Source organism: Xenopus tropicalis, chromosome 3 (genome assembly GCF_000004195.4).
Source record: "Xenopus tropicalis strain Nigerian chromosome 3, UCB_Xtro_10.0, whole genome shotgun sequence".
Classification (NCBI taxonomy): Eukaryota; Metazoa; Chordata; class Amphibia; order Anura; family Pipidae; genus Xenopus; species Xenopus tropicalis.
In genome coordinates this window covers 82,498,989-82,510,805 of record NC_030679.2, presented here as the reverse complement: position 1 = coordinate 82,510,805, position 11,817 = coordinate 82,498,989, and the positions used below count along the sequence as shown (strand labels likewise).

The 11,817-nt window shown below is 36.3% G+C and overlaps 1 protein-coding gene across 4 annotated transcripts in view; it reads right to left on the bottom strand.

The window, feature by feature from the left end:
* The window catches only part of usp6nl (USP6 N-terminal like), an 86,222-nt gene that overhangs the window by 32,877 nt on the left and 41,528 nt on the right, over positions 1 to 11,817 (bottom strand). For all 4 annotated transcript variants that reach the window (XM_031899049.1, XM_012960036.3, XM_031899048.1 and 1 more), the window contains exons 4-6: positions 3,621 to 3,660; positions 1,797 to 1,877; positions 46 to 153 (exon numbers count right to left, since the gene is read on the bottom strand). In XM_031899049.1, coding sequence (XP_031754909.1) covers positions 46 to 153; positions 1,797 to 1,877; positions 3,621 to 3,660 — 229 coding nt within the window. The remainder of the gene's footprint in view (positions 1 to 45; positions 154 to 1,796; positions 1,878 to 3,620; positions 3,661 to 11,817) is intronic.

Here is an 11,817-nt window from a genome sequence, read left to right as displayed (position 1 = left end):
CACCAAAACTATAAATGCCCATATCACAAAGTTTAACATTCGTACCAGGTAAAGATCTTTTCTCTCTTCTTTCAGCTTTGAAACTTCCAAGATTAGAGACCACACTTCCCCTCTAAGCTGAAGTGGAATGCCCTTATAAATCCTCCTGTGAAGCTAAAAATGAAAAGGAATACTTTGGTACAAGGGTACACTGGTAAACTACTGTGAAAGGATAGAAAGCTTAATAACTCATATTTTTCTAAAAATAGATATTTAAAAAATTCCAATAGTATTTTTGAATTAAAAAAAAAAACACACACAAATGACTAACCAAATAAACAAGCTACATTTTTCTAATTAAGGGCCTGTAGTAGTTGACACCACATAGGCCAAGTGGGGATACTCTGGTGCTCAAATTTAAATTTTCAATCAAAACTCAAAGATGCTGGATTTACAGCTGAAGTTTACATGCACCTATACTATAGATCTTCAAACTCAATTCTTTACAACTTATCTTGTTACTATACATTACCTGTGTTAAAGGGGTGGGTCACCTTTAAGTTAACTTTTAATATGTTTTGGAATATTCTGTTCTTAATAAATGTTCCAATTGGTCGTTTTTTATTATTAATAATTATTTGTCTTCTTCTAAATATTTCCAGCTCTTTTCTTTTACATTGGGCCACTAACACCACCATTAAAAAAAAAAAAAACTACTACTCTGTGAGGCTATAATTTTATCGTTATGCTTATTTTTTTTTTATTTCTTATCTTTCTATTCAGGCTCTTTCCTATTTTTTATTCCAGTCTCTCTTTCAAACCACTGCCCAGTTGCTAGGGTATTTTCAAAGTAATAGCTTAGAGACAGATTTATTTCAGCTTTTATTTACTTTTTACTATATCTGATTACCCGTGGGTCAAAAAGTTTACATATTCTGTGTTAGCATTTAATGGCATTGCCTCTTTATTGTTGAACGTTGAATTTTGTTTAACCTAACTGTTGAGGAACAAGGAAAGCCATTACACTACATTACATTTTTCTACAATGAGGTTTATGATCCAAAAAGGTGCTTGAAATAGAGGGAAGTTAAAAGCACTGATGACACCACTGGAGGTATGCCTGTGAAAGGAGATTAACTCTTTAGTAGACTTTCCTTGTTTTTTTAACTTGAATAAAAAGCTTCTTACAGTATGTTGCTGGAATATTGGAAAAAACATTTTTCTAATTTGAATAAACTCACATTTAAAAAATACTTGACTTTTTGCTTGCTTATTAACTAGGGATGCACGGAATCCCAAATTTTAGCATTTGTCTGAACCCTGAATGCTTCATGAAAGATTCAGGCGATTATTGAACCCTAATTTGCATATGCAAATTAAGAAAACATGTTTATGTAAGTCACATGATTTTATTTTAATTCAGTTCAGCCAAGACCATGGGGATTCCAAATCCTGTTGAAAAAGGCCAAATCACAAACCAAATCCTGGATTCAATGCACCTCTATTATTAATATGGAAAACTCCTTTGATTAAAAAATGTATTTTTAAAAAAAACTTGAATACCTCGTATTTATGAGTTTACAAACGCTAAAACAAAACTGAAGTTTTGCATTTAAAATATGGCTTGATTTTTCCTAGGGCAGCTCTCACTAATTTGAACATTGATAAATCCCCCCCTAATTGTTTGTTTGACAGAAAATAAAATTGAAGGGATTAGCAAAAAATGGTTTCCTTCATGGAAACATACAAAGTCACAATACCTTATTCCAAAATTACATTGTAACAATAATACTTTTCATATAATCTGTAATATTTACCTTTTCACTGTTCTTGTACTTATCCCAGCTTTTTATCATTTTCACCCATTTTGTAGTTCTTTCAATTTCAAGCAGTTTTTGCTGATAACAAAAAATATATTTTTTCATAAACACAAAAATGTTTTTTTCTGTGTATTTGAATAAAAAAAAAACTATATATAGCCAAATTTATATATATATATATATATATATATATATATATATATATATATATATATATATATATATATATATATATATATATATATAGTTCCAGTATAGGAGGCACACCACATACAAGGTTGCAACTGCCCGGGTGCTTATGCGAAAAATACAAATAAAGAAGCAATGGAGGCCAGCACTCACGGGACTTTGTGAAAATAACCAAAATAAATGATATACAGAAAAGTATCACTGCATGGTTTTTATTTATCCGACGTTTCAGTTCACAACAGGAACTTTCATCCCTGATGAAAGTTCCTGTTGTGAACTGAAACGTCGGATAAATAAAAACCATGCAGTGATACTTTTCTGTATATCATTTATTTTGGTTATTTTCACAAAGTCCCGTGAGTGCTGGCCTCCATTGCTTCTTTATATATATATATATATATATATATTATATATATATATATATATATATATATATATATTATAGCTGGGCGGTATGACCAAAAATTTATATCACGGTATTTTTCAAAATTATATCGGTATCACGGTATTTGACAGTATATAAATAAAAAATAAATAATAAATATTGGTTCCCAGAGCCTTTAATTGCATATCTGTGTTGCTGACCATACCTCAGCATCAGGAACGGCATTTGCAATGCAGTTTTTGAAGGCCTGAAACAATAAAGCAAGCCGTGCTCCGCCTAGTGGATATTTGGGATGTCCCCAAAGCCCAAAAGAAATGTTAGTAGTATTAATGGTGAACTGCTTTGTGAAAGGGTGTTATCTTAGAGGAAGTGTAAACCCTCAAAACAAATTAATGTAAACTTGCTCAGAGTGCTCTTAGCACTTTAAAGGTGGCCATAGATTTGGGTCCCTAAGACAAACTCAGCAGCTTATCTGCCTGTGTATGGGGCTCTGCAACAGCCCTCCCCAACCAATATCTGGGAAAAAATTGTCCAGATGCCGATCGGACAGGCTTCAGTTTTCGTTGAATTGGGGATCGCATCAGCTCATTGAGACGGTCCGACTGCTCCGACTTTTCCTATCCCCATCATTGAAATGCAATAGTTTGGCCCTAGGGTCCTGGCAACCATGCCAAACGAGCAAATCTTTCTGTGTATTGCCACCTTTAAACATATTTCCTGCAGAATAAACAGGTGACGCTTGTTTTAATTTCATTATACTGTTACCTTTGAAAAAATATCTGACCTTTCTCTGGCCTTTCCTAAGCAGAGGACACCAGAAGAGTTTGTTCTTATTCTTCTTAAACGTTCCTCTGCTTATAGACCAGCAGGTGGCACTGTTTCAATATCATTATATTAGTGGTTTAAACATTGATAATATCTTGAAATGTGCTTAAAAAATACTGAGCAATTTTATATTAATTTGTTTTAAGGGTGTATATTTCCTTTAACAGTAAGTGATAATTACACTGTAAATATTGCTAGTAGAGTAATAAAAATAAACCACATGCTTTGCAGGTTTTCAATGCCCTGAATTAAAGCCAAAAATTAAATGGGAAAAAAGCAGGATGCATGTTGCACAAGTATTTAAAGATTACATTGTACTGAGCTAGATTGCTACACAGTATAAAGCATTGAGGGAAAAAAACGAGAAAAAGCGGCATGGCAAGATTTTATTTTAAATCAAAGATAGGAAAAAAAATATATACCTTTTGTGCTACCTCATCATGAATTGGCAGTTCTTCTTTGCTGTAGAGAAAAAAAAAAAAAAAATTATTATATTATATATATATATATATATATATATATATATATATATATATATATATATATACAAGAACAGAGAGGAGCACACCCTCTGAGCAAAAATCAACTGCCTTCGGTGCTGGTCAAATAGTTCAATAAACAAGCAGAGTACCGCACACAAAGGAACTTTATGAAAACAAAAAAGGTTTATTGGAAAAATCCGACGTTTCGAGCACCAAACTGTGCTCTTCCTCAGGGACAAACCACTATAATATATATATGTATGTATGTATATAGGTTGGCTCATTATACACAACTACACAAAAACAAATGCTTCTGAAAATAACGTGCAACAAGGAGTAAATAAAGCACAAGATTTGTCCTGTTAGAGGCAGTATAAGCAAAGGCATAGCACACAGAAAAGAATCACTGTGCTTTGGAAAGTACAGCTTTTGCATTTTCATTTGTCACTGTATATAATTACACAACTGCCATGGCCTCATTTAATGCAAGGATGTTCCATTGAAATTAAAAGTATGAAAATAATGATTTCTATACCAAGTCCTGCTGGTTCTCTCTCAAAGAAATGTAACAGGAGTCAGCATCACAAGCTTGAGTACCAACAGTATTGGGAAAAAATGGGGGAATAAACTAAAACGGCTTTAAAAAAGCAGCTATACTTACAAATAACCTTAAAGCCATTGAAAATGTACACTAAACATCTACTGGAAAGTTGCTTAAGAATAAATTCTGTCATAAGGGAAAATTAGGTCGTTTCTTAAAAGAAATGCAAGCCGCAAAATCTAAGACAAGGAAAGAATAGCTCTTGTGAACATAACACAAGTTAGTAGTAAGTCATGTTATGTGGTAGATTCTAAAATCATATAGTGACCAGTTTATTAAGCTGCAAAAAAGTAAAATTATGATGTAAATTGAAAGTACCATTTACTAAAGTTGTGCTGTTCTACCTATTGATTTAGTGTTCTCCACTGCCATTTCTGAAATCAGCCATCAAGAGTTCAATACAAAGGTAAAAGTGGTAATATCTATGAAGGTGTATATTTAATTACTCCAGTAATGTAGCACTATAGTAACGACAATGCAGAGATCTCGGTAACTCTGCACCCTAACCTCCCAAGAAGCAGATTACTGCCATCTTAAAGCAAAATTATTTATTGACTTAAGGCAAGCTACACAGCTGGGGTTATTGTGGCTGATTACTTAGAGGCAGAGTAAATTATTAACTTGTTTGACTGAAACTATAGGACATGTGCTAGCACAAGGAGTAATTGAAAAAAAACCCAAAAAACTCTATATTGCTGTGGGTAGTAAAGTAACTCACGTGCTGTATGTTTAGTCTATAGACACATCTGAACAGTCATAAATATAGAATGAATTGTGGTTTTATAACCCAAAGTACAAGTGTTGTCTTTACTGGTATAATTCTACAGTTTTTTTGGGAGGAGCTTCTCTGCAAAAAAACAAGGTTATGGGGTGGGTTGCTGGCATAGTTTGGAGGGATCTTTTCACATATATAATTCTACATACATGCTTGCTGAAGGACAAGGAAAGCTAAAATATTACAGAACTGCAACTTCAGTTCAGTGTACAGTTGAATCTAAAGGTTTGGACACTTTTTGCCAAATTACAAATTGAGCTAATTTTGTAAGTAGTAAACAGCTACTGCAGAGATCAGTGTGTTTAAAAGAGCATATTGCAAATGTTAATGCACATATACATTTTATTTCACAATAAAATGTATACTACATGTATACTAAATGTATCCTACTTTAAAACAGAGGAACAAAGAAAATAATTGTGGAATGTGCGAGTCAGTATTTAGTAACACGCCTTTAGCAAAGATCACAACTAGCACAAACCTTTTGTGTCCAACTAATTTTTTTTTTATTCTTGTAGGAATTTTTGCCCACTCTTTCTGGCAAATGAATTAAAATTCCAAGATCTTCTTGAACTGTCTTGCATGGTTATGATCTACCCACAGATGTTCAGTGATGTTTAAGTCAGGGTACTCTAAGCGTAATTTTTAAACCATTGGCTTGCTTTTCTTCAAGTGGCTCATGGGGGCTTTTTATGTGTGTTTAGGACCATTGTCTTGTAGTAGGAGCCATCCTCTATTTCAGCTTTTTGGCTGACTGTCATGCTGGCATCCAGAATTTGCAGGTATTCAGTGGACATTCATTAAGTGTACAATGTTTCCTGGTCCACTGACTGCCACAGAACCTTAAAGCTTATTGGATCCATACCCAAGTTTAGCAGCTGGCACAGTGTTTTAACAGATCCTTTTTTTCTGCAAACAAATCTTTGGTGCTTTTTGAGTCAAATCAGTTCACATAAAAGGCCTCTGGCTTCTAGATGATGCTTTACATACCCAAGACACTGACTTGAAGTGGTAGGTAAGATTTCCTTTTGAGGACTCTTTCATGTAGATCATGTTTGTAAAGGCAAAGCTAAATCCTAAAATTGTGCATCCAAAACTTTCTGTGGGTCCTTTGCAGTTATATGAGAATTTGCCTTTTTGGCCAGCATAAGAGCAGCTTCCTAAAGTTATCTTGTTCTTTCAGATATTGCCTTGATTTCTACAGTTCCCCTTTACTGCCGTTTCTGACATTACATTACATGACATGACATTACAGACAGTGGAAAATGCAAGTTGGAAGCATTTTGTAAAATATGTTTTAGTTTTGTAGTCATAAGTAACTTCATTTTTTTTTTTATGTAAATAGTTTTTATTGATTTTTAGCATAGAAAAAGAAAATGCTGTTACATACAATTTTCAGACATATCGTTCAAGCTTAATACAAGGTAAGTTGCAGTGTACAAGTCTGTGCAAGTCTTAGTTTTGTAAGAAACATTAAACAATAAAGTCATTTCGCACACAAAAGAAAAAAAAATAATAATAATAACCAGTAACTTCATTTTCAAAACCCCTGTAAGTTGTTTCGAGGAGCCCTGGTTGTTGAGGGACAGCCCAAAGTGTGGAGAGTTATGGAGCTCTGCAATTGTCAACTAATGAGATCTCTGGTTATTTATAAGGGCATTAACTTCAACTAATTCCTAATGCCAAATAAAGCCAAGCAAGCATTCCCTCATTTATCGTGATAATTTGTCAACTGGAGCAAAGTCTGTGGATGAGGCTGCCACTTCATAGAAATGAAGGCTGCTCCCAAAGACCCTAACAAATATACTGATAAATACCACTTCCTGCACACCTAAACTAAACCTATGCTAAGTGTAAACAGAAAACAAATGTAGAAGTAGAAACCCCCATATTATAACAGTGATTACCATCTCTCCCTGGATCATTGCGGAGGTGCAGGCCCTGTGCAGACAGTGACTTTTTGAAATGCTAGAAAAAAATAGAATATGTTTGAAGTTGCAGAACTTCGGGAGGCCTAGGTTTCTTACTGGCGGCCAGGGTCCCAATTTTTTGGTGGCTCTTAACCCTTTCCCTGCCAAAGACGTAGGTACTACGTCGGTTTAAAAAAAGCAGTTGTATGCCACCGACGTAGTACCTACGTTTTTGGTACTAGTGTAATTCTCTCTGCACCGGCGGCAAAAGCCGCCGGTGCAGAGAGTCAGCTGTGCCCCCAACCCCCTCGGCAAGGAGCCAAGGGGGCTGGCAAGTTGGTCCAGTGATGTGATCGCATCGCACAACCTACTTACCCAGCAGCAGACCGATCGCAGAGTCTTCTGCTTGTTGAGTCTGTTCCCCTGCTCCTTGCTCCTCCTAGCTCCGCCCACTCACTTCCTGTGCTGCGAGGACTGCAGAGAGGACTGCCTGCCTGCGATCCCTGCCGGTAAGTGCTCTTTATTTGCCTAATACACACACTTACACACATTTACAGGCATTTACACACATTTACACACACATCTACACACAATTTAGCATACTTTTTTTTTTTTTTTTTGTCCGATTTTGCACACTCTAGCACACTTTAGCACACTTATATACACACTTACACACTATCACACACATTTTAGATGTCTGCACACATGTATACACAATTTTTTGTGTATACAAATTTTTTTTTTTTTTACTTTTTTTTTTTACCCCTTTGTCTTTAGTTTTTTTCCCTAAAAATTTTATTTTGACACCATGACTATTGGATCTAATTTTCTGACCACTAATTACACTGTCATGTGACTTATTTTGTTGTGTCATCGATTTACACAATTTTTGTGGTTTCATTGCATTTTTATCCCTGTATAACTGTTCCTAATCTGTTTTTAGCATAGCTTTGCCATGCGGTACTTTGGTGTAGAAAAATAACTTTACCTATTTTGAATTCCTCAGAATGTGTACTTTCCAAAAATATATGGTTTTCTGGGGGTCCCTGTGTAGTTTGGGGGTGTTACACATAATACGCTGTCAGGGGGCTCTGTGTGCAAAAGCTGAGCTGGCAGGCGAGAAATCCTTATGCGCTATTTTCTTTTTGGGGTCAGTACATACCGCAGACTTTGGTATATTTATGCATATTGGGCATCAAACTGTTCAGTAGGCCTCTGGTGTTCCTATTTGGGGTGATTTGCCATTGTACGCAAGAAATTGTGTGAGATAAATGCGGCAAACTGCAACATTTTTATGCGATTTTCTCAAATGTCATAAAAACCAATAACTTTAGGAACGCTCTGCAGATTGGTACTTTGGTGTAGAAAGGACTCTTTACCCTTGTTGGATTTGTCAGAATGTGTACTTTCCAAAAATATATGGTTTTCTGGGGGTCCCTGTGTAGTTTGGGGGTCTTACTGCATATAATACGCTGTCAGGGGGCTCAGTGTGCAAAAGCTGAGCTGGCAGGCGAGAAATCCTTACGTGCGATTTTCATTTTTGGGTCAGTACATGCCGCAGACTTTGGTATATCTATGCATATTGGGCATCAAACTGTTCAGTAGGCCTCTGGTGTTCCTATTTGGGGTAACTTGCCTTTGTACGCAAGAAATTGTGTGAGATAAATGCGGCAAACTGCAACATTTTTATGCGATTTTCTCAAAAGTCATAAAAACCACTAACTTTAGGAAAGCTTTGCAGATTGGTACTTTGGTGTAGAAAGGACTCTTTACCATTGTTGGATTTGTCAGAATGTGTACTTTCCAAAAATATATGGTTTTCTGGGGGTCCCTGTGTAGTTTGGGGGTCTTACTGCATATAATACGCTGTCAGGGGGCTCAGTGTGCAAAAGCTGAGCTGGCAGGCGAGAAATCCTTACGTGCTATTTTCATTTTTGGGTCAGAACATGCCGCAGACTTTGGTATATCTATGCATATTGGGCATCAAACTGTTCAGTAGGCCTCTGGTGTTCCTATTTGGGGTAACTTGCCTTTGTACGCAAGAAATTGTGTGAGATAAATGCGGCAAACTGCAACATTTTTATGCGATTTTCTCAAAAGTCATAAAAACCACTAACTTTAGGAAAGCTTTGCAGATTGGTACTTTGGTGTAGAAAGGACTCTTTACCCTTGTTGGATTTGTCAGAATGTGTACTTTCCAAAAATATATGGTTTTCTGGGGGTCCCTGTGTAGTTTGGGGGTCTTACTTCATATAATAGGCTGTCAGGGGGCTCTGTGTGCAAAAACTGAGCTGGCAGGCGAGAAATCCTTATGCGCTATTTTCATTTTGGGGTCAGTACATACCGCAGACTTTGGTATATCTATGCATATTGGGCATCAAACTGTTCAGTAGGCCTCTGGTGTTCCTATTTGGGGTGTGTTGCCTTTGTACGCAAGAAATTGTGTGAGATAAATGCGGCAAACTGCAACATTTTTATGCGATTTTCTCAAAAGTCATAAAAACCACTAACTTTAGGAAAGCTTTGCAGATTGGTACTTTGGTGTAGAAAGGACTCTTTACCCTTGTTGGATTTGTCAGAATGTGTACTTTCCAAAAATATATGGTTTTCTGGGGGTCTCTGTATAGTTAGGGGGGTTACGGTACATAATACGCTGTCAGGGGGCTTTGTGTGCAAAAGCTAAGTTGGTGAGAAATCCATATGCGCTATTTTCATTTTGGATTCAGTACACACCACAGACTTTGGTATATCTATGCATATTGGGCATCAAACTGTTCAGTAGACCTTAGGTGTTCCTATTTGGGGTGATTTGCCATTGTATGCAAGAAATTGTGTGAGATAAATGTGGCAAACTGCAATATTTTTATGTGATTTTCTGAAATGTCATAAAAACCACTAGCTTTAGGAAAGCTTTGCAGATTGGTACTTTGGTGTAGAAAGGACTCTTTTCCCTTGTTGGATTTGTCAGAATGTGTACTTTCCAAAAATATAGGGTTTTTAGGGGTCACCCTACATTTCTGCAGCTTCCACCCCTCATAAAACTGCCATGCGTTTATGAATTAGGTAAAGATAAGCCATGAAATTAGTGTGCACAAGGTATATTTGGGGGTCTCTAAGTGCCATGTGCTTTGATAAACCTATGTACAGTGGGCATCAAACTGTTCAGTAGATCTCTGGGGTTCATATTTAGGGTGTTTTATCTTGGTACCTAATGACCTGTAGAAAATAAGATGCTGTATAGTGGAAGTTTTTAGGTGATTTTTGGAAATGCCATAAAAATCATCAAACTTAGGAAAGCTTTATGGCTTGGTACTTTGGAGTAGAAAGACATGGGTACCCATTTTAGATTCGGGGGGATGTGTACTTTCCAAAAATATATGACTTTCTGGGGTGAATGTACTTTTTACTAGCTTTATCCCACATATAATGATGTAAATGTATTGATTTTGCAGATGCTGAAATGACAGAAATGATAGATCATATGGAGGTATGTTCTCATTGGGGCCCCTACATGCCACATACTTAGGTAAACCTATACATATTGGGCCTTAAACTCTTCAGTGGGCCCCTGGCGTTCAAATTTAGGGTGTTTTATCTTGGTACCTAATTCTATGTGGGAGATAAGATGCTGGAAACTGGAAGCTTTGAGTGGATTTTTAGAAATGTTATCAAAATTGCCAACTTTAGGAAAGCTTTGCGGCTTGGTACTTTGGAGTAGAAAGACATGGGTACCCATTTTAGATTCGGGGGAATGAGTACTTTCCAAAAATATATGACTTTCTGGGGTGAATGTAATTTTTACTAGCTATATCCCACATGTAATGATGTAAATGTTGATTTTGCAGAAGCTGAAATGACAGAAATGACAGTACATATGGGTATATGTTCACATTGGGGCCCCTACATGCCACATACTTAGGTAAACCTATACATATTGGGCATCAAACTGTTCAGTAGACCTCTGGGGTTCATATTTAGGGTGTTTTATATTGGTATCTAATCACCTGTAGAAAATAAGATGCTGTATAGTGGAAGTTTTGAGGTGATTTTTGGAAATGCCATAAAAATCGTCAAACTTAGGAAAGCTTTATGGCTTGGTACTTTGGTGTAGAAAGACATGGGTACCCATTTTAGATTCGGGGGAATGTGTACTTTCCAAAAATATATGACTTTCTGGGGTGAATGTAATTTTTACTAGTTTTATCCCACATGTAATGATGTAAATGTTGATTTTGCAGAAGCTGAAATGACAGAAATGACAGTACATATGGGTATATGTTCACATTGGGGCCCCTACATGCCACATACTTAGGTAAACCTATACATATTGGGCATCAAACTGTTCAGTAGACCTCTGGGGTTCATATTTAGGGTGTTTTATCTTGGTACCTAATAACCTGTGGAAAATAAGATGCTGCATAGTGGAAGTTTTGAGGTGATTTTTGGAAATGCCATAAAAATCGTCAAACTTAGGAAAGCTTTATGGCTTGGTACTGTGGAGTAGAAAGACATGGGTACCCATTTTAGATTCGGGGGAATGTGTACTTTCCAAAAATATATGACTTTCTGGGGTGAATGTACTCTTTACTAGCTTTATCCCGCATGTAATGATGTAAATGTTGATTTTGCAGAAGCTGAAATGACAGAAATGACAGTACATATGGGTATATGTTCACATTGGGGCCCCTACATGCCACATACTTAGGTAAACCTATACATATTGGGCATCAAACTGTTCAGTAGACCTCTGGGGTTCATATTTATGGTGTTTTATCTTGGTATCTAATGACCTGTAGAAAATAAGATGCTGTATAGTGGAAGTTTTGAGGTGATTTTTGGAAATGCCATAAA